At 36.7% G+C, this 24,679-nt stretch overlaps 1 protein-coding gene across 2 annotated transcripts; it reads right to left on the bottom strand.

The window, feature by feature from the left end:
* Positions 1–233: 233 nt before the first annotated feature.
* On the bottom strand, positions 234–22,709 carry TBX1 (T-box transcription factor 1). 2 transcript variants are annotated; one of them, XM_053471142.1, is made up of 9 exons: positions 22,482–22,709; positions 17,887–17,997; positions 15,015–15,423; positions 10,351–10,452; positions 8,259–8,430; positions 7,479–7,634; positions 3,809–3,876; positions 2,263–2,360; positions 234–634 (listed from the first exon to the last, which is right to left on the bottom strand). In XM_053471142.1, the coding sequence occupies exons 1-9, from the start codon at positions 22,504–22,506 to the stop codon at positions 252–254; spliced, it is 1,524 nt and encodes a 507-aa protein (XP_053327117.1). In that variant the 5' UTR covers positions 22,507–22,709; the 3' UTR covers positions 234–251. The 2 variants fall into 2 exon arrangements, with proteins under 2 accessions (XP_053327117.1, XP_053327126.1); XM_053471151.1 differs by having other exon boundaries at positions 15,015–15,372; positions 22,482–22,708.
* Positions 22,710–24,679: the final 1,970 nt, after the last annotated feature.

The following is a 24,679-nucleotide window of genomic DNA, read 5'->3' as shown; positions in this document are numbered from 1 at the left end:
GTCCTTTCTACTGATGTCATATCTGAACAGCCCCAGCAGGATTAAGTGGAAGATCCAGCTTGCTTGTTAGTTGCAAGAAAGTTTTTCACAGATCACAATAGAAGCTGGAAAGGGTAACTTTCATTTAAGCAGTAATGTAATAGCCAAAGCATACACTACTGAATAATTAAAATCATGCATAAAACATCCATTGTCAAATAATCTTAAATAGTCTTTCAATTTTTTCAAAGTCGTTTTGTCTTTTTCAGGTGTTATCTTGGCCCGTACTCATAACTACTGGGTGCACCAGCTGCTGAGTACATGTTGGCTGCTGGGTTCATATGGTGGTGGTGGTAGCCATGTCCTCTGATGCTCGGCAAAGGGTAAGGGGTCGGTCTTGTTTTTGCGCCTAAGTAGTGATCATAACTTGTTGGATATTTGTAGGGGTGGTGATGGAGGGGTTCTGAACCCTGAGAATGGGGGTCCAAACGCAGTTCATGTGGAGGGCTTGGTCTGCCAGTGCTGAGAGGGACAAGTCCACCTGGCACAGGAAGGGAAGGGCTGAGAACTCTGGACATGAGCTGTTGGTGGGCTGCGTCCCCATGCAGAGGTGTGCCACTAGTATCCCTCTCGTACTCTCTTCTTCCGTCCCCATCTGAAAGAAAAAAAGCATAATTAACCTTCAACTGTCACAACATAGACCAGCTGTAAAATCACATACTGGTCCTTAGATTTACAAGACAATCATTTCTAAAATGCCAGCGCCTAAAGAATGTGACATATCTACATGTAGCCTGCATCAGGAAGTGTTGGGGAGAATACGTTTGCTTACAATAAACCAAGAAAACATTTGGTGTATAGAGTTCATGTCTGTCTTTTCCGTTCTTTCTCATCTGTATCACGATAGCAAGTGTGTGTGTGCATTTATATATTTATGTATGGGTACTCTAACCATAATTTTGGAATTAATATAAAACAATTCAAAATATATATTTTTTGTGTAATCCCAAGGTTTTTTTTACATGTACATTTGTATTTGTTCTAGCCCAATAAACTAAGGGACCTTCTCACTAATGGAAGTCCAGTGGTAAATTAGTATTACCATAAGTTGCCATTGTATCCCAGAACTACATACAATGGCAACTGCCAGGTCATTAGGTAAAAAATAATTTTTTTCCATGGGGTTTTGAATTGAAGCAGATTTTTTGTTTCCTTAAGGTATCTACATATTTATACTATCCCAAACCTTGGTAAATGCACAAGAGCTATTTTGATCTATTTACAATTATTTCCTTTTACAGGCTGTTATAACTTCTTGATCGCTATGATAACCATTACATACAACATCCCGTGAGAAAGTGACAACATGGAAAGAATGTAAAGTGATTGAGAAAATAAGAAAAAAAGAAAATCTACTTTTGTTATGATTACGGTTTTGAATATGGTGGGTCAGCTCCCCTTTTACTTTGTTAGTAAAATAAACATAGGACTTTCCAGTGGTTCTAAGACAGAAGCTAGCAACAATAAAAGGGAATCTAGCTCAAAAGTAAACTGTTCTCCTTTACTCTAGAGCACAAGGGGTGGGTGAAGAGAATGGGGGACAAAAAAAACTATGTCCTCAAACCCTCCAATCCATATCAATGTATACAACTTAAACCTGTGCATTCTCCGCAAGGCATTCTTATAGGGATGAAATCTGAATGAAATGACTGACAAGTAAGTACACGCTTGAAATTTCTTAAAGTTGTGTAACACAAAACAAACACAGACTATACATGGATTTGGCCGGTCCCGAGTGTGCTATAGAGGATGGGCCCCTGAGTGTCTCTACAACTGTTTACTCTGCATGAGTGAAAATAAATACATTCAAAAAGTTCCCTTGTGTGACAGTTTTGAACTATCCCTTGTTAGTTGCAAGAAAGGACTGTGTGCGATAGGACTCACCAAACATACTAAAAGTACTAAAATGTAGATTATATTCTGCCAAGGCTTTTTAGTTAAAAGGAATTTTAACTAGAACCTGTAAGGCTCATTAGAGGGGATGCGGCCACTTTTAAAGACAAAGGGAATATTTAAGATAAAATACTGTTTTTAATGTTTGCTGCTCATCCATTAACATCCAAGAACAGACGTTCAGCATTTTCTGAATAGTAATTGGAATCATAAATTATAAAAACCGTGAAAACTGCACATTAGATCAAAAGCTGCAGTTTATGAGCTTCATAGAGGCTCAGTACTGTGTTTAGATGTTTAGCGAAGAGATATGTTTGCTGTTTTACTGACCTTTTTCACTGCCATTCTGTGGAGGAGATGAAACAGGATTCCTGGACCTTGCGAAAGCACTCATAAGCGGAAGAGATCCTGGTCTGTGATTTCTGGGCCTGCAGGATTACAGGGATAAAGTTCATTTCGATGTTACATAGTATTTCACTACATGTGGGTCTAGTCACTGAGCCCCAAGTGTAATCTATTGAAATAGGTTAACTAAACTATGGTTCACCCCTTTACAACTTGACAAGGATAGCCCAGCAAATTCAGTATTAGCTAAATAGCACAAACATCCATCTGAGTTTTGGTGGACAAAGTCTAAAGTGGTGGGTTTCCAGCAGAACTTTATAGGAACCAGTCACAAACTGGAAAGACACTGGTTCATGCATTCAGGTGTGGTTAACGTGACTCTTAGTGGACTGGACATTGAACTGAGAAGGGCCTGAGCATCAGAGATATACAATCCAAGTCAGCTGGGAATGACTATCACAAAATGTAGGGTTTGAGGGTGTTCTTCTAACATATTAAAACATATGTGGTATTTGATGAGTGTCTTGGCATTCTCTAGTTATTGTGTCTGTATTATCTGTTTTAAGACAAGTGAAGTCAAAGATGCTATCAGAGACAGGACATTTAAGGCAGTTTTATAGACTGAATCCTCTAAGTAGTTGACTTGATTTATGGAGCTGATGTTCTAGCATATATGTAGTTGAACAAATTGAAGACATTATTGTACTAATATACCCAAGAGATCATTTAACTTTTCAATAAGACTGGAAAACAATTATTTCCAAATCCCACAACTCAATTGATCATTGTAGAATGGGAGGAGGCATATTGGAATACACATTATTTTTGTATTTATAGTTTCATGAACTGTTGGATATAATCATAAGCCTGAACAATGCACAATGGCATATGCTGCTAGAAACTTTACAACTAATTATTACAAGAAGGCCATTATATTTTACATTTCAGTGCACTGTGATTATAAACTCTTTAATATCCTGTGCAAACACACTGAATTGAGGACACAGGCAAGCAGACACTTGCAAGCACAAACTCCAAGGTCATGCAATGCAAAAGGGATATTTGTAAAGAATTGGTTGCTGTATTTTATGCATTGGAAGCAATGCAAATACAAACTGAATTTACTTAATCCCTTAGCTGTCAGTGGCTGGGTAAGCCCTTGCAGAAAATGAGCTAATAATACATACTATAAATTGCTTCTTCTTTATACTTGTCTATTCCCAGCCCATGTAAATGTAAGAAGCAAGCCACAGTGTAGCCAATTACCTACTATAAATATCTGCCTATTAGCTGCACTAATACTAATAATAACTGTTAATCATTTAAATATATCCATCATCCCTTTGAATACTATGCTTCAGTAACATAGTTATGCCGGTCTTAGTTACATAAATAATTTAATTCCAGGTTTTATATACACAGTAGTACATTTTGCAACATTATAAGTGATGATAGTTTTGCTTGGGTCCCTAGTCACTTATTGTATAGCCATTACTGATAATAAAATAATGATTTGACCGATTAAACTCACCAGTCCTCTGGATCGCAGTCTCGAAATCCTTTGGCGAATGGGTTGCTTGCTATTTTAAGCTGTGTTATCTGTGGACAGCAAACAATCACAGAATTAACAAACAAAAATAAAAAATAAATAAATAGCTGATTTGTCTTTTTTTTTTTTTGGTGTTTTAAGCAACTGATTTTAAACAAACCCCTTCACTGTTATTTGATCGCTGTGTGTATAGAGTAACATCCAGGAAAGTCTATAAATGATGGGGTGTTGCAAACTGACACAGACATTAACCTAAACAGACTGCAGGGTTACTTAATGCCCCCAATAGAATGTAGCCTAGGAAGACCCCGTTACAAAACAGCTGCTCTCCCTTGTAGCGATTTCTTGCATGGAACGGTGTAACGTTTCTAGCCCACCAGCTGGGGGGGGGGTTGGAATATGTTGTTGCAGAACCTCTTTAAGAACAGTTCTGTCAATCATTTAGGGGACTGAAGTTAATTTTTTGCAGTCCTTTCAAGGAATTGAGATCGTTTAAGATCAGCATGTAGCTGGACGATAGTCTATATGTTCTGATTACGGTGGCCAATAGCAAGTGATTTAAAACGGTGCTCTCTAAGAGGTTCTGCAGCAGCTGTGGAGAAGAGGATCTTCTCTGTTTTAGAGGTTTTTTTATTTTAATATTTGATGGTAAATGGGACTCCCCCTAGTGACACTTTAACTGATAAGGCATATAACTCATCACATTAAGCCTGCTTCAGTGTGACTGTACCCCAAATTATCTGGACTGCCAGCAGTTCCATAGTGACAACAGCACAACAGTCCCCTTAAAATCCTGAATTGCAAACCGGTTTTACATGTGAGCTCGTAGCAGATAGCATCACCCAACTGTTTAAAACGGCACATAGTTCGAACATATGGTTCTTCTCTATATGTAGAAAAATGTAGTCAGCATGCTCTGCTAATACTTGGTTTTAGAAGACAGCACAATTAGACTGCTTGGGGAAAGGGTGGGTGTGTAATATGCACTTGTAACAATATACCATATTACAAGCAGGGGTGACCAGCATAGCAGTTCAGATAAATCGCTGGATACATCATATGTGAGGATTTGTTTCATTCATCTGGGACAAGGCAGTGCATTTTCTGTATTTAAGTAAATCCACGGATAAAGCATGTGATTGTGACTTTCCGGAATGGGTTGAAAAACAAACTTTAAGCCCCCTTCAGTGACAGTTTCAGACTTAGAGGTCAAACTGATAGAAACCAGGAGAGAGAAAGAGAGGCAGTGAGAGGGGGGGGAGAGAGAAAGAGCAGCTGTCTCAGGTCATCAGGAACATGGCAGCCACAGCATGGTATAAAGCTAAACCCTAAAGCTCTCTGTTTGGGGGAAAAGCCTGCTTATACATTTTTTTAGGGCAGTTACAGATCAATGGTTAATATACACAGTAATATACACAGTAATATACACAGTTTTACTAATTACCAGGTTCACACACAAAAAATGTTAGCCTGTTATTTTTGTAGCTATTGATGGGATATCTTGGCCCACATGAAGGAATGTAGTTTTTGTGTGTTGTTATTCTCTTTCTAGCCTTGACAGCCCCTTTGACTTTGAAACATTATAGCCCTTCCCTATCTTGTGAAATCTTTCCTAATTAGAGGCACAGACTCTCTGAATCAAGTCACATAAAAACTCCTTTCCATCATGAAATGTGGATTAATCAAAGTTTATGGTCTTGCTTCAGGACTCACCATCCACTTCACTACTTTGGAAAGATTTCACTCCAGAGAATACTTGTAGGCTATGCCATGGATTTAAATGAAATCATTTAATTCTAATTACTTAACTTCAATTTATTCCACTATATTTTCCTGCTGTTTGTATTTTTAATAAAGGTTCTTCTTTAAGGCATTTAACCCCTGTAAAACCTAGCTAAGTAAGAGTGATGCGTGTGATTGTGTGATGCATTATATAAGTGTGTGTGTGTGTGTGTTTCCTGCTAAACTGCTCTCTGAAGGAATGCATGGGTGGAAATGACCAGAGATTGGCATATCCTTTGTTGAGGGATTTTTGACCAGGCCAGGCACATCTAGGTAAACAGAAAATCAGATTTGTCCAAACACTATTTGACTGACATTTCACAGTGGGGTAGCTACAGTGGCTGAAGTTCAGTGGATTGGGTTTACATAGGCTATAGGATCCCTCTGGGGTTGACTAGAAATTGCAAATATTTAGCTCCTGATGTTCCTCCACTAGCAAATCTTAGCCTTTGCTATCTGGACTAGGAAGGCAATTGATTTAGCAGATGGACAGAATTCAACAATGTCCTCTCTGCGCTATCTGACGTGCTGACATTTCTAAACCTTGGGCTAGATTTTATTATCTCTCATTAATGTATCTCAAGTTTTATCTCCAATGCCCCGTCCCCAGGCTGTAATAGAGAAACGTGGCTCTAAGGAAATAGTGATAAGGCTTTCACAGATGATAGTCCCTTTAATTGGAGTGTTATGGCTTGGCATATGCACGAGGCAGAATAATTACTAATTATCTGCCAAATTATTAATCCATGCAGTATTTGGGATATATTGAGAATGGCCAGCCTGAATATCTGTAATATGACAAATCAGTCTGCCGCTTTCCTGCCTGATGCTTTCACCAACATAGCTGACAGTAATTTATTGCAGTGTGACACTACATTTGACCCATTGCCTTCCAGTGAAAGGGTTAAATTTGACTGTCCTGTTTCTGAGACAACGTCCTTATATTTTCTTGCTCTACATGTTTTCCTCGCAAAAAAACCTGCATTAGACAACGCTGTGGGATATGATGGCGCTATTATTATTATTATTATAATTATTATTACTATTTATACCACAGTTTTTAGAGATGAGAATAATATATATTTTTATACTTAAAAATAATAAATTTGTCAGTCGTTTTATTGTACACATGCAGAGTAAAATGCATACGTAACCTAGTGATTTTTCAATAATTATTCGTAATAAATGTTAACCTTAAGTAAAAAAAAAATAATAAGGAGAATTTACAGTCCTGGACATGGCATTCATTTTTCGCCTTACTGAGTAGCGATTATTATTATTATTATTATTGTTAGTAGTAATAGTAGCAGTAGTTGTAGTAGTAGTAGTAGAATTATATTATTATTTTAATTATTAGAAGTAGTAGTAGAATTATTAATTTTATTATTATTAACATCAGGCTTTGGTTAACATGTTCTCTAAATGGTGAGTTATGTAAACATGTAAACACTAGTGATTTTTTTTTTTCGTGCGTGTACTGAATCTGTTAAATGCATCTTGTCTCGAACTGATATTAAATTGCCTAAATGTAAAGTATTTTCTGCTTCTGTGTTTACTTAGTAATAGTATCTGGCCATATCTGTTTAGAACTAATGTTTTTCTTAAAGCTTCCATTCTTAATGAAGTGGCATGTGACGTGCATATTGATCACAGGGAAATCAGAACAGTAAAAGGAAAAGGCTGTTTATTTGTAAACCCACTCTCCTTTCTCCTGGCTTCGCCATTCACATGCTCCTAGGTTTGGCTGCTATGCATTAATGTTAGGGGGTTATTTTTTTTCTTTTCCGGACGATCATCCATCATTGAGAAGGGTAAGATAAATGATGTATTGGAGTGATTTCGTCTCGCTAATACACTCCAGAATACTCACCCTGTGGTTCTGATATGCAGTGACTGCAGTGAAGCGGGTTTCCTCGAACACAAACGTCTTAAAGTTCTCCTCCGCGTATTTCTCGCTGTCCTTCCTTGGATCCACGTACACGACGTGGAAGCGGGGCTGGTATCTGTGCATTGAATTCAGGATGATCTACAAAACACAATGAGTGGCTTCAGTCACTGAAAGAATGCTTTGGCTTCCCAGCCCTGCCCATGGAGATAGCCAGGGCCAGAGGTTATCAGGGCTTTATTCTTGTATTGAAAAAAGATAAGTATATGGGAAAAAAGCATTAAAAGTAATCAATAATATGAACGATTAGTACCAGCATAAGCTTCAAATTATCTCTTTAGCTACCAGAATGCCACAAATCTAAATAATTAATACACCTTATAATAAACAGCAGCCTTGCGAAAGGTACATGTGAATCTAAGATTGTGTTAAAAGGAGGCCATATCTTATAGAATGGGGTATAATATAACTTGAGGCTGCAAAATTGTTGTTAGATATGGCATTTTCATACTAGGGTTAGGCTGGTACAATGCTCTCCGATTAACTAGCTCGGTGCCAATGAACACCTAAACTCTTGAACTGAAAGGGTTAAACAGCGGCAGATATATTTATTGCAATCATACATCTTTTGATGGTTTCAATATACCATTCTGGCACTGACTGGGTTAAATCTATACATAATAACCCAGGTGCCCGTATTCTCTAAACTAGGCTAAACTAAATGGCTGTTGAGGCCAGGGTCAGGCTGTGGCATTTTCCACTCACATGGCCATTGTCGTCCAGCAGATTGTTGGTCAGCTTCAGCTTGTCAAAAGACACGATCTGCTTCATCCACTGGGCACCTTTGGCTGGAGAATCCGGGTGGTAATGGACCCTCCCTGGGGTAGCAGGGTCAGCTTTGCCTGCCACCAGCCAAGAGGAGCTATGGAAGGCATAACTAAACGAAGGAGAAATTGGATCTTTATTATAATATATTTATTATCATATAAATAGCATAAGAAAAAAAATGTGATGATTTGCAAAAATGTGCAAGTTTTACGAAAAATGGCATTCACAAGCAGCATCTATTCTCAGCTATGGGATGAAAGCTATACAATAAATATTACCAGATATATATTCTGACAATTCTCACCTGTATAGATTTTATAAACTGTCCATTTGTTCTCCAAAATCAAAATCTATCAATTGCTTTTTTATATTTGCAATCTGAAAAACTAGGGTCATGGGGTTTTATCTGTGCTATTATTATGTTGGGTGATTCTTTTTTTTAAAGTTAATAAACAAAATTCTAAATGAATGGAAAATGCATCTATGTCTATATCAATGTAATTTATTTTAAAACAAATCAAGCAATACATAAGAACTCGTTGCCTCATGTAATTATATTTTTAGGGCAGAACATTTACAAGGAAGATTAAATACTTTAGATTTTCATATAAATTAAAACGAAAGATATACCAGGTCTCTGCTCTAAATAACCTAATATAAGGGGTTAAACCCACACGCTTAATACCCCAGGGTCACACACAACTTTGTCCTATCCACTCATTAGTGTATTGGAAATAACTGTTATTTATTAATATTCCCCGTTTAATTTTGTCATATTCCACCAAAAACTGCTTTAATGCCCCTTAACCCTTGCCATGGTGATGTCTTAACGTTTTCACACGGCAGACGGCTTCCCACAAATTATCTACATTGTAAAATATACATTTGGCTGAAAAAATACACACACAGTGGACCCTGAATGCTCGACTCCGACAGCATTACATTTATTTATATTGCGTCGGCAGATACCGTAGCGCTGTTATAATAGGGGCAGTGAAAATATTAAACACAGACAATTTAAAATGATAATGACATTAAAGGACTTTAAAACACACCGTTACCTAAGAAGAAGAGGACCCTGTTCTTGTAAGCTTACAATCTATTGGAACCCCAATTATATGTTTTCCAATTAAGTTTCACTGCCCCATCACTGAAATATGATTGAGTAATTGCATTGCTATTAATATTTGTACTGATATATCATAATTATGCCCTGCATATTTTCTACTTACATAATGATGCAACTATACGAATTAATTTTTGGTCAAAGAAATGAAATTATATGTCTAAAAAAAATCCAAAACTTTTTGCCTTTAATAAATACAATTAAAAATAGCTATGCAACTGCACCTATAGATTTGCATCTAAATATATCCTCTGATTTTAATATTAAACTATTTAATACAATTGAATAGAATGTTATTGTACATATTGAACCGTCTGAACGCCATCTGAATTCCTTAGCCGTTAGTATGATTTATTTCGTTATTTTTGATCTATACATGTTGTTTGGACTTCCCTAAGTGCTTGTACAGATATTCTGGACATTGTTTTGTTAGATTAATATCTTGCTAAGAAGGCATACAGCAAGTTGCCGATAATAAACATGAATGTACATTTCTTAACTCCCCTTGTATATAACCTAAATGTGTACTCTGACGTACAAGAGGTTCTAATAGAAGGCAATTGCCAGAATCAGAAGATATATTATACACTGAAGGATCGCATTCTTTCCAGCTGCGGAAACATACATTTTAGTCATTTTTATGGCACTGAGCTCAACCCGGAGTGTATAGGACAAAAAAACAAAAAATATACATTTGTAATTCTGATAACCCAATATATATATATATGTATCTATATCTATATCTATATCTATATCTATCTATCTATCTATATATATATATATATATATATAAATATACATATATATAGATATAGATATAGATATAGATATATATACATATATATATAAATATTTACTTTGTAAAAAATGTTTCCCCAAGTTTTCATAGTTTATTTGACTTACCGATACCGTTTATCGTCCACTGGCACAAAGTCCATTAATAACATGTAATCAGCCATGGGATCCATCCCAAATATCTTAACCTGGAAGGTGGGGAACATACGCCTGGAAAGAGAGAAGCCAAACTGATCAGCTAAGGGAACACCGGTCCCTTATAGATACACATGATAAAAAAAATCTAATTTACGAATACGAATCACGCAACAATAGAAAATACACTATTTTTTAAAGGCACATTTCTTTCTGTCAGCTGAGGAATTTAAGTGACATTCCCTTAGATTGATGACTGTTAATGAAAAGCTTTTTGATTGCACGATTATTGTGGTATCAGTTTCAAAGGTTTTGAATAGGGAAGAGACTAACTCCAGGCTACATTGATTTTTTCTCTTTACTGATAACAGTAGTGTTGTTATGGAAAATCAAAAATTCTTGTTTTTATTTGTTCTCTGCTTCGCTTACACTGGTGTACTGCTCTGAGGATCAACCAAGTCATTTACATTGTAGGGACTGAAACGTTTAAATGTTCTCACCTTAAATTAAATATATATTATATATAACATTTATATATAATAACATTTCAGGGTGAGAAATTAATCTTTACACACCCTCACTATATGAATGGCCACAATCGCCGTAGAAGAACCCACAATTTATGGTTTGCCTGGACCTACCGAGACAACTACTTTTGTATTTATATTTCTATGTGCTGCTGAAATTTGTATTTCTAGTTAATTGGCAGAAATAAAAATGAGTGGTGGCTAATTTATAGTGCCCCTGAAATGTAGACTAGATAATTAACTAAGTGAATCCCTAACAGGAATGCAGAGAAGCTCTAAGGCCACTTTAAGTTGCCAATTTTTCCTTTATCCTGGCTAAATTATGAGTGAGGTGTGGGTGTGAGGGTTGTGTTATTGATTGCAGAGCCATGGTTGTATTGTCACTTTAACAATGCAGAGAAGGACAGGTTAAACACAGACTTGCTGCATGGGGTAGATATTTTCATGGCCAGTTCAATTTCTGAAAAGTGCTTTTAACTAATTTACTCTTTAAGCAAGTTTCAGTGGAGTCTGAAAGTAACAAGATGTCATTTCTTAAATTCCTTTCACACTATCCACAAACAAAGCCATGGATCCTCTCTAACCAATCTTTTTCCAGTCCCTCTGGATTTGCTAAAAAAGAATATGCAGTTTGTAACTGGAGAGGTCGTTGATGTTGATCTAGTTCTGGCGTGAATAATTAAACAGCTTTCTCAAATTATACCCTGTTTAATTTCTCTACAATGGAAAATCACTATATAATAAATTATCTATCTACCTGCTGTATAAACCCAATACAGGTAAAGGAAATCATTAAAGGTACAGAAAATAGCTTTTGAATTGAAAACACACCAACCAGCTTTACCAATTACTATTTACATAAATATAATAAATATACATCTCAAATAATTGTCTAGACAACTGTTACTGCCGTTAAAGCAATGCTCGTGTTCTATATTACTTAAGTTGCTTTGTTCCTCCCGTAATAGAGCATAAATGCCTATTACTTCTGAATTTTGCGCAAATTAATTTTGAGTTAATTAATTAACTTAATTATAATTAATTAACAATAAGTGCAAATGAACTCTAGATTATTGTGATGCTGGCCTTTTGTGATTTTCCCCCTTTTAGATGTGAAAATATTCTTAATTATTTTTTAATGCATTTTTTTGTACTCTACACCAGTACTGATATATATTTAAGTACTTTTTAATATATATGTATTATATTATATTATTAAAAATATATGTATTTTTAAATGATTCTCTATTATACAGTCCAAAATTATATCCCAAATTCCAGATGCAATTTATGTTATTTTGAGACTATATATATATATATATATATATATATATAAAATGAAAATATATTTTTAATTGACATAAGTTTTGCGATTTACTTCCAAATGCTTTAATTTTTAGTTCCATTTCATTTTACAAAATGATTATAGTGCTGAATAACCGTGATTAATTACTGATTTCCCATGATTTTCTAGCAAACACCTCCCGCAGGTATTTAAATAAAGACTTAGCAAACAAGGTAAAGTGACCGCTAAAAAGTCAATTTGATCAATCACATGGATGCCGAAATCCATCAACCCAAAAGGCAAAGAAGATTTTATCGGGACATTTATCACTGTAATTCGATTAAAAACGAATTAACCGTTTTTCGGTGTACTCATCGCACTAATTATCTTTCAAATAATCCCACTTAGCTCACTGCATTTACGATTTCTACTTAACACATCTATAGCTGTTTAAATGGATTAAAATGTAAGATTTTTTTAATTAGCAGGCCAAATTAATTGCACCGAATACATATAGGAATTGTTCTACACAGTCATAAAATATAAACTGTATCACCAAAACTGGTCATAAACATTAGTTACATTTTCACATATTTATCAATCAGCTATATGCATTTTTTTTACCCAGAAGTATTTCTAATCCAAATAAAACGTGCCCCCCAGTTGCTTTTAATGCTTTATTCTATTCAGTCACCTGTTGTGAAGTAATTGGATTCAGTAACTTGGAATAATATTGACTCTGTGCTTTGAGGGGGAAATGAGAGCAAACACGAATTAACCGAATACACTGCCAGGAGAGACAGGGGTTTCCAAAAGAAGCACAGGTCAAACCCAAAGCAAGGGTCTGTATTTAATTTGGGACCCCATGCACAAGGCCAGGTACGGAAAAAGTGATGCCTGAAGAAGAGACCTAGATTGTCTTGAAATCTTGCAATCTATTACACTTCAGCTAGCCAATAAAGTTAGCATATTTACTAAATCCACAATTTTTGATGCATCAGCTAAAGACAAGGCTACCAGCACCAAAGAACTGATACTATAAATACCCAGGCTACCTTTGCTCTACATGGGGTCAGTGCCTCTAATACACACATATGAGGATCCAAAAATTATTACACTGGGCTTACAGTGATTTCTGATACCTGTTTTTAGTAAATCTGAAGCTGTGTTTGTGGCTAGGGTTTATACATTGTTTATTGCACAGTCCCTAGAATCAATCTGTTAGTTGAGGTTGGGATAGATATGATTTTATGAGATACAATATTATGTATGGGAGCTGTACTAGACTAATACAACAGAGATCTCAATTGTCAGGCCTTCATGAAGTAAGTTTGACAATTTGTGCTATACTAATATTTTAAAATGATGGAAACCATAAATTAATGGGTGCTCTTTGTAAACAATTATACAATGGTCTCTGATAAAAAGTATAGTTTATATATATATATATATATATATATATATATATATATATATATATATATATATATATATATAGGATGGTATTTTTATTATGTTATACTGTATAAAATTAGTGTCTAACATGTCCCACAGGGTAATGAAGTTATGCACCTTAGATTTTGTGTATTACTTGCATTATTTTAATTTGTAGCCAATTATACAAAAGAACATCGCTTATTTTAATCAATCGATCAGAATGGTACCAGAAGTGAAACTTAATAAAATTGTAAAGCAACATTTTAAAAAAATAAATAGGACACATTTTACAAGAATACCAAAAATTGTTACTCTTTTATATATATATATATATACATTTACATATATACATTTAAAGGCCTGTATTATACAAACGTTGATGATTTCCCTATACGTGAATAAATACCCAACATATATTCTATTAGTTTTTAATTCCAGATAAAAGATAACTAAGGTGAATTTTACATTTTCCTAATAATAATAATATAATATGTTAAGTCATTTATGTTGTGAATGTAGCTGAGTGGGTAGCAGTCATTAAGCAGGCTCGCTGTGGACTGATCCTGACTCGGTAAAGTGACTCGGTAAAGTGTTAGCTCCAGATTAGTCTGTCCCAACTCCCTTCTGGATTCAGTATTTACACGCCTAGTCCTTTTCAGTATAGAAATCTGCGTATTTTTGCAATAATCCTAGGGGTCTTTATGCAAAGAATCACGGCTAGGGTGTGTGGTGACAGTACGCTGAAAAGGATTTTCAAGAAATAAAGGCAGGGGTATTAAGGAATATATAACTTCGGATCAGCGTTTTCACAAGGAATCTGCTTCTAAAATCGCATTGTTTAACGCCTAATGCTATAATGTTCCAGAACTGTTTATTCTAGACTCAAACCAGAAAAGAAATGTCTGAAAATACGGGTCTTATATAGATGTGTATCCCAGTGTCAGTATGTTTAGAAATACAAGGAAATAGAAGGACTAAACCTTCCTTTCTTCACTTAATATAATGTTGGGGTGGTTTGAAAAAGACAAGCAGCTGGTGCAATTTGTCCTGCTAGAATATGAAATCGAGAAAAAATTGAGCTTTATGTGGGTTATTTCCTTTTCACATCCTGTATGCGAATTAATACAATTAAACCAAGAAATATCTCCACTATGAAATCATATTTTCCATTCCCAGCAGCCTTGTTGGTTGGACAGACCTGTTACCCCCACCCTAGCCATGGACAGTATTTGGTTTTGAGTAGATCTCTGGCAGGCTTGCAGGGTTTGGTATGTGATCAGAGAAGCAACAGGTTCAACTGAAGAGGAGGACTTCAGCAAACATGGAAGTAAGAGGACGCTTTCAATTGTAATATAACAAACAAAGCCATATTTTAAGAAAGTTCTTACCTTCCAGCTTTGGTGACTATCATCTCCGTGCCCAGCTGGTTGAACTCATCCCAAAGAGCCTTCATCTCCAGCTGGACTGTAATGTTGGCCACCTTGGGGTTCTTCTTCACTGGTGCCTTGTTAGTGCTGTTGTTGCTGTTGCTTCCTGGGGTGGAAGAGGAGGAACAGCTGGAGGAAGAAGCTCCGTTCTCAGTCTCCGGGCAGGCATGGCTGGAACCAGGGCCAAAGCTGTACGAGTGCTGGGCTGCCGAGCAGGGCTCGTAGTGAGCTTCGTGCTGGCTGTAAGGGTCCCCAGGTGAAGGGGAGAGATGGTAGCCCCCTGAAGCATTCAGGCTGCTCAAACTGTTGGCCGTGAAAGCTGCAACATCGCAAAAATGGGACAGCTGGGTGAGCCAGGGGCTGGAAATTGCTGAAATCATTCCAAAAACACAAAAAAACACAAATAAAAAATAATAATAGGAAAGGGCAACAGAAAGCAGAGTGGGGTTTCAAGCAAGGTCGGCCTCTGGGATATCCAAGCACTGGTGCAGCTTCTCTAAGCCCACCCTACCCCTCCTAAAAGTAGTCTGTGCACTTGGGAAAGGTATTGGGGGATGCAGAAGGTTCCTTGCTGCCCCTTCCTTGTGTTTGCTCTGCCCAGTAAGTCACACAGAGGAGGATCTTTATGCCTTGAGCCGCTAATGTCCCAGAATGATCTGAAATGAAGAAGACGCGGGCAGCATTCCCGGGTTGCAAGCAATGCCTGCTCTCTGGTTGTAAAGGGTCCTGTCTCGCTCTGTCCAGCCGGGGCTCTGCGGGCCAAGTTCTCGCAGTCCAGAGATCCTGCTCCCTGCGCGAGCTGCAGTTCTGCGGAAAAGCCCTTGGCTACAGTGCTGAGAGTGAGTGTCTTATCTCCTTTCCTTGCACAGACAGGCAGGGCCTCCCCTCTCGCCACAAAACCGGTTCCTATTTCTATTTAGATAAGCAAACGGTGGAACCTGCAGGTAATGCGCCCTTTTCCTCGCCTGTGGGACCCTAATGGGATGATTGACACAGAAGTGCCTCTTCTTAACAGTTTCCTCTTCATGACACCCACTTTTCACTGCAGTTATATAAGGCGTCAACCTCTGAATACCCCCTCCTCTCTCTCACTTCTGCCCTCCCCTTCCTATTGTTAAAACAATAGACATACACACTTGTAGGGACCTCCATCCACAACAAAACAAATAGGGCATTTTTTTTCTCCAACTAAAAGCAAACAAGAGTCACCAATGGGGTGGAATAACGCTCCCTACATACCCTCCCTGCCTCTTAATGCTGAGGGTCTGGAGGGGCTCATACCTTGGGCTTGTCCTCATGCCCTCCCTGGATGCATATTGTAAGCTATATTCATAAGCAGCCTATTGCAGATAATGACTGGATTAAATGCATTGGAAATAAGAAGGCTGCTGGGATGGTCTGTATTTAGGTAGGTTTCTGTAACCCCAAGTAATACAGTTTAGTCCTTGTTTTCACTGGTAACAAAATGATTGCCCTTTTTTCTGACACTAAAGGGGTTCATTTCTTCTATTCTTTATTGTCCCATATATAACATTTGAAAAAGAAGATCTTGAACACACTGGGTGCCATTAACTTTGTATATGGGGACTATTAAAGGTTCGTCATAGGTTAGGGAGTCTATCACTTGTTATATATCATTTTTCAACTAAGGAATCTATGCCAATTGCATTTATTTATTACAATTTAAAAAAAAAATATTCCTAAATAAAGTCATGTTGTTTGTACTATTTATAAGTCAAATCAGTGTTTGTCGATCGCTTTATTCGAATACACTATACGTTTTATTTGCGAAGTGGGTGATAGGTAAAATAAAGATCTTTTTTAATAAATCGCTATTTAGATTTTTAACAACTCGCTATTTGCGAAAACCAGATCGAGTGTGAAAAACACACATTTATCTCCTGTTTAAAATAAATTGTATATTTTTGATATAAGCCTTTGTAATATAAAAATAAAGTCACATTGTCAGTATTTAATTAATGTTGTATTATAATTTTTTTTAAAATATTTTAATGTTATTAAAAATAGTGTTAAAAAGTATGAAGTATTTTTTTGCTGTGATGCTATATAAAAGTAGCATTCGCGTTATATACCGGCACATGTAAAATACATTCATGATTCCTTAAACAGAATAGGTGTTACATCACGTGTTCGTGTCTTCTGTCCTCTTTACCTGACATGTAAGAAACTCTGCCTTTACACATAGATATAGAGCCGAATCTTTAAAATGGCAATATGCATCCCAACATAAAGTTATAATTTTGTTTTAATTGTGTACAGAATAATAGGCGACCCATTACTCTGATTCTATGTGTCATAATGATTTGAAATATTTAATTATTTTTCTTGGGGTTATTAGTGGATTTTGGAGTCACCATTAATTGTATAGGGTTTACTGGGTGTTCCGTGTATGTTTTATCTGCGATTATTGTCTCCATGAGTTAGAATAAAGATGTACTTTAATTATTTTGTTATCTTGGTTTTTTTTTTTCTTTTCTGAAGCCCATGTGGAAGGTGACAGCAGGGTATGGACACTCTACAAGGTCTTACTACATGTTCTTAGATTTATTTTAAGGGTCTGGGTTTGTTTCCATCTGTTTTTAGAAAATAATTGTAATGTCAATGCGAGGAACCCGCAGAGGGATGTCCTGCTGCCTTTTAGGTGGCAATAGAAGTGCTTGGAGTGTTGGCACAGGCACCCTGTGGCACTTTGAAGTGACTAAAGAGACACTTTTTTGAACGATGCCAAGAACACGTTGGGCTGGTGAGAGATAGGTGCTGGGTGTTGTGATTAGTGACAGGGACACCGCAGGGTGCTGATGAGGACACTTACCCTCCATGTCCCTGGTAACTGCACTGAAGTGCATTCTCATGGGGTGAGGCTGGAATCTGGTGAGCTTGTCCAGGGCAGCGCTCTGCTCCTCTGTGTCCGCTGGATCTGAGGCTGAAATCAGAGAGGCGATACTGAAAGCACTGGCTTTGGGGGACAGAGGGAAGCTCTCTTCCATAAGGAAGCAAAGGCAGCAGCAGCTCTTCCAGCCCCCCTCTTCCTCTAATATCGCTCCATTCAGGGGAGAGGAAGCTAATCAGCCAAGGGCAGAGAACCCCCTCTAAGCCACACAAGAGGAGAGCAGGTTAGAGATGAACTCCATTAATGAGACTAGTTATAGTACTCCTCTGCCCTTGACCTCTGCAGACAGACAGACAGACAGACAGACACCAGCTCAGTTAAATCTGTGAGGTTTGTCCCGATCTATCCCTGTGATTTACCAGGGTCTCTCCAGCGGCCCTATGTCCCCAGGCTCCCTCCTGCAGGCAGTAGCTGGGTGATGTCACGGAGTGTCAGGGCACGGAGCTCCCCGCCTCCCGGGGCAGCCTGATGTTACTGCACGTTCTGCGGGATGGATGATTTAAATAGACCGCTGTCAATCATAAGCACCAGTGCCAACTGGAAAATACTCCGAATGTCACAGCCCAGGATGTCCGGGGGTCTGCAGGACAGGTTTATCCAACATATCGATGGATAGATGGAGAGATAGATAGATAGATATCGATGGATAGATAGATAGATAGATAGATAGATAGATAGATGGATAGATATAGACAGATTGATATCAATAGATAGAGTGATGGGTGTATATATATAATATGGGAACAGAGGTGGGAATATAGATAATAAATAGATGTAGTTTGATAAATATATTATAATGATAGATTAATAGATGATATATAGACGCAGATAGATAGATAGATAGATAGATAGATAGATAGATAGATAGATAGATAGATAGATAGATAGATAGATAGATAGGTGGGATAAGTGAGCATGATAACATTTATGTAGTCATTGCCCATGTAATTTTAGGACATTATTTTTTATTTTTATGGCGTCTCCCCACTCCCACCACTCCTTTTAATCGTTTATCAACTAAATGGTCCAGGTGACGTTTAGGCAGAGAATTAATTCACTATTTATTACCTAATGTAATATGTCAAATAGAGCTGCAGAACTAACTAATTAAACACATGATAAAAAACCATAAAGATCTAATTCATGCGCTAATCTAATCTAATCTCTCTCTCTCTCGATATATATATATATATTAAACGTAACTAGTTAATAATTGGAGTATCTGAATAGTTTCCCGGAGATCATGCGGTTCTAGTAACTGTACACAGCGCGGCCTTCGCTTCAAATTATCGCATTAACGGAGTTCGGATCGGATGAGTTACTAAATAAATTCAATTTCCACATCATCCAAACATCCAATATCGGGTGGGTGTGGGGTGTTTTCAGTTAGGAAAAACAAGCTTATTATTTAAAACCTGCGTGCCATATCTAACCAATCAGAATGTTGATAGAATGTATATATATATATATATCTATATATATATCTATATATCTATATATATCTATATATCTATATATATATATATATATATATATATATATATATATATATATAGAGAGAGAGAGAGAGAGAGAGAGAGAGACATTATTAAGGCAGAGCTGGGGCAATTCTGGAGCAGCGGGGTACATCTAGAACAGTGTATAGGACACAGAAGACATAAAAACATGTCACATTATATATATATATATATATATATATATATATATATATATATATGTGTGTATAATTATACATATATATATGTGTGTGTGTATATATGTCTATACATATATATAGATATACATATATATCTATATATAGATATTGATATATATATTTCTATATACATATATATAGATATATATGTGACATGTTTTCATTTCTGGGTCCTCCAGAATTTCCCCAGTTCATACATACATGAGTTCGTTTCCCTACAACTTCTCACAGTTTACGGCTATTTCACCCCCTGAGGGGTGTGAGTTATGTATTTGTCTGGCTTTAGTGTCCATCCTGAGAGATATTGGGTTAAATCTCGAATTACCAACGGGATCGATATAAGCGCCCGTAAGTTTACCATGTTTAGTAATTCCCTCGGTGCGGATCAGGTCCCGGGACCACTTTCCGCTGGGATTTACACTTGTTGCGGGGACAGAATGCTATAAATCATACCCGTGCCAAATCAGCGAGGTTAACCCCTTCGACGCGGCGCACTAACAAGCATCCGTCATGGCAATAAAATTCAAACTTGTATCTTTAATTGTCATAAATATTTTGGGTTCTGGTAGTTACAATATCCAGCACTGAAAACATGTGTTTATAGTAGAAGTCAGACATTTAGTTGCTCCTTTCCGTATCCAGACAGGCTGGGCAGTGATAGTCAGGTAGAGATAGAGGTAGGTTGGCGATCATAGTGACCTGGAATTCACGTCAATATTCAGCCCAAACCAGGGGTCTTGCTAAAGCCACATAGGTGTACTTATAGGAGAAAAAAAGAACTCTTGCTCTGTAATATATATGGTAATACATTCGTGCATGCATAGCCTTTATAATATATTATAAAATGTATATATAGTATGCCCTGTATTTCTCTCACCCACTCGTTCTGCTCTATTTAGTACATTTGTACCCAGGTTTCCACATTCTTCTCCCCTGCCCCATCTTGGATTATTCATGTTCTTGCTATATAATGAACTGCTAATTGACCCTCCACTTGGGAAAACCTATTAAAGGGCAGGACACCCCGCAGTCGTCGCCACAGCCTATGTTGGCATAACGCAAGTACTCCTTCTATGCCATTTCAGCGCACCCATCCTACCTCCGACCTGGGTATCTCTAACAAACGGACATCAGCCCCACTTCACGGTCTCAGAGGGGTTAAAGGGCATGTCATTTATCACCGTTGGATTTGTCAACACCCACCTTTGTGTCTTTGTTATTTTTTCCTGTTGCCTTTATACTAAAACGAATAGCCAGGGCAGGAAACCCAAGTCAGATCAAACGATATGACTTCATAATGCTGCAACTAAAGAAACACGAAATATATTTTTTGCAGCTTTTTAATCAAACGTGAATATTCTGTTTGGGGCATGGAGTGCGAGATTAACCCTTCTAGACCTGTACAGGGAGGCCCGAAGGGTTCATGAAAGATTGGGGTGTATAGAAGCCTATAAATGTAGATATACGAGGAATAGGCCACAGCTGGACAGACATCTAGTACATAATGTATATATTATATAATGTCACTAGGGATCTTTGGTGCATCTTCAATTTAAAGGGCACAGAAAAAAAGTGGGACCAAGTCTGCTGTAAAAAGTCATCATAATTCTCTAGTAATGAGATCCTAAACACTACGCAAATTTCCTTCTCAAACCCAATGAAGATACCGTGACTATCACCCAGTCTTCATATTAACAGATGAGATTATTTATTTGTTGCAGTCATCGGCTTTTCTCAATGTAATTCTTATTTTTTAATTTATAAATAGGAGTAAAAACACCTATATGTGCTGTTACTTGTATTATTACAGAGAACATTGCGGCCAGTGATTGCTTGACCACAAAGTATCTACTTAATAAGGTTTAATATTTTCAATAGATTTGTTGCACTAATAATATATTCTGCGGAGTAGGTAAAACATATACATATATATATATATATATATATATATATATATATATATATATATATATATATATATATATTAGTTTAACTCTACTTAGCTAGTGTATTAGTGTGTCACATTTATGAGGGGAGAGGGGCAGAATGGGGTAGAATACACCACATTAAATTTCCAGTCATCTAGCTCCTATAGAAATGGGCTCAATACCTCTCTACTCACTCATAAGCACTACATATATATTTATATATATTTACAGCTGCAAAAAAGAAAAAGTTGATATTCTTGAGACACTATTACTATTAGTTTTATTATTTATTTATTTTTAATTATGTCAGTCTTTGGTGTAAAACAATAACCATATACATTATCCAATAAAAGGAAACACGGTGATATTTTTTAAATTCATTACAGCTTTGTTATGACTTCTATTAATTGAAGGGAAATTCCTATGTTCAATTGGCTATTGGAGGCAATTATGCATATACAAGATGCAAATAAATAAATAAGCTGTGAATTCAGGGACAAGTACAGGGTAATTGACACTAAATATTTGTGACAAGTAAATTTTTGATCTATACATTCTGCTGTAGTGCAGAAAACAAAACCAGAGGAACATTGTTCTCTAAAGATCTTAACTTGTGTGTGGTTGTGTGAGATGAATCGACCCTGAACCGTTTAGTGATCAGACAAATCACTTGTCCATTTAGGCGACAATAGTAAATAAACACACCTACATAAGTACCGCGCATCATCCTTTAAACTATACCACCTATGTTCTTCTTTAAATATATATTGTTTCTCAATACATATATCTCCCTGCAATCAGGGACAGGACCCCCGCACACCGATAATTATTAACCCCAAACCTGTGCATAATTGTCCAGTCTATGAGTCCATCTTATAAAAGGAGCCACTTACTTCTCAAGTCACAAGGTGAAAACATTCACTTGTCTTCAGATCGGTCTATGTCGCTGGAATCAGACCTCGGCGGTCGCTGATTATTTATACTGTTCCCATCACAGCATGCAGTCCTGGCTCCTTTTTCCTCTTACCCTATAAACTCAGCATAGGATTTCTTAAGAGAGTCTTAATGGACCAACCACCATGTCTGGCACTCAGTACATTTTTTTTGCTTCTATAAATTGACCGAGCGCTAAACATAACACCGAATCCACAGCATAGATCGGCTGCTTTAACATTTTCAGCTAGCGATTTATCTCGTGGAAGAGTCTGTTTGGGATAGATGTAGGGCACGCTGCTCGGGAGATGGAGAAGGAGTGGGCATTATCCACGGGCGTTCAATGCTCTCCCTAGATAGTCAATGAGGCTCTTGTTTCCCATTCGTCTCTAGCGCCTCTTCCGTCTGGATGCAGGTGAATAACTCAACCTCCTTGTCTTTAATGATGCTCTAATCATGTAATAGCAGAACAAGCGCATTCACATCCAGTCTTTAAAACACTAACAGGGATGACACAAAAGTAGACATTTAAGCACCTGTGTTCAAGAAGGGAATATCTGACTACATGAAATTGAGAGGGTTCCACTCAATTCTTGTTCAATGGCTTTCAGCTATTTACTATCCCCTTGCCAAAGACTCAGCATTTAGTAGCTAAGGAGTTAATATGATTTTTTGGATGCTCTGTTTGATCTTCTGAATGAAGCTTCGCGTTCTCTTAACCCCTTCACTGTCTGCCCTGGGATCATGTACAGCCCAAGAAATCGTAAAGAGTTATTTGATTTTTTTTGGCGATCACTTCTTTACTATGTTTAGTAAAAAAATAACTCTGGGGAATTCTTAAAACAAACACACAAACATCAATGGAGTCTGTCTCTATCTAGCTATCTAGCTAGCTACATATACACGTGCATAGGTTTCTCTGTGATTTATGCATTTTCTTGGTAATAGTCTTGCAGTAAATCACAAGTTCCTTGGGGGTGTTCATAAGATGTCACATATACTAAGAGTGTTGATTTATAGGTGACAGTTTAGGTGAAGACACACGGCTGCTTGAGCAGAATCACACTGCTCTAATTTATAGCTCATTATATATGAGCAGAGCTGGTGCCATGAATCATATCTCTGCATTTATAAATCTGTATTTATTTATGTATGGTAAATTAATTTATAGTGTCCAAAAGATCCCCTAGCTATTTTATAATAGGTTGATAACATTAAGATTGACAATATAAATTTGATAATGGCATTGAAACAGATTAAGGCATAAATAATGGGAAGAGGGACCTGCTCTTGGGAGCTTACAAAATATTAGGGAATTTACATATGCATATATTCCATGTGTATGTAATATGTAAAAGTAGATGCACATGCACAGAATCTGAATTCTGCATAGTTTCCAATGCAGTTTAAACATTCTAGGCTGAGACACATATATACCAGGCAGGATGTAAATAGCCTGTACAAACCATTTGCTGTTTATATGTCTAGGAAAATGTAAATACCTGGATAAGAGTTTTATTTCAGACTAAAGCATTTGGCGCTTTAGGGATTCATTTGTGGGATGAAAAAAGAAAAACATGGATTATTTATATCAAAACAATTCACCAGCCACGTTAATGGTGTGTAATTAATGCTTAACTTTGACCTTCAAAATTTAGACTTTGGATATGTTGATATGGATTACTGAAAAAGTATTTTATTATTGTTACTACCTATTATTATTACTACTATTAGTATTATTATTTATACTATAGTGATATCATTTCTTAATTACTAATATACACTTTGTAATTTGGGGCACCAGTTGGTTTCAGGTACAACAGAAGTTATATGGTGTGTGTGTATATATATATATATATATATATATATATATATATATATATATATATATTAATACAATAATTATATTATAAAAGTTATAATAATTATAATTTGTATTATTTGTAACAGTTCAACTAAAACTTTAGAATAGATACACGAGAGCCTTTTATTAGCATAATAAAGGAAGAAGAAAAAACTGAGTAAATATGAGTACAGCCATCATTAAGAAGGAAAATATGTGCTATTACTTACAGTATAACGTATAGAAGCAATAAAGTGGGTATAGTTTAGGTATGTGGTTTGGACTTCCCCAGATACAGTATAATGGAATTGTAAC

This window comes from Spea bombifrons, chromosome 1 (genome assembly GCF_027358695.1).
Source record: "Spea bombifrons isolate aSpeBom1 chromosome 1, aSpeBom1.2.pri, whole genome shotgun sequence".
Lineage (NCBI taxonomy): Eukaryota > Metazoa > Chordata > Amphibia > Anura > Pelobatidae > Spea > Spea bombifrons.
Note: the sequence above shows the minus strand (reverse complement) of the source record. Positions and strands in the feature narration are given on the sequence as shown.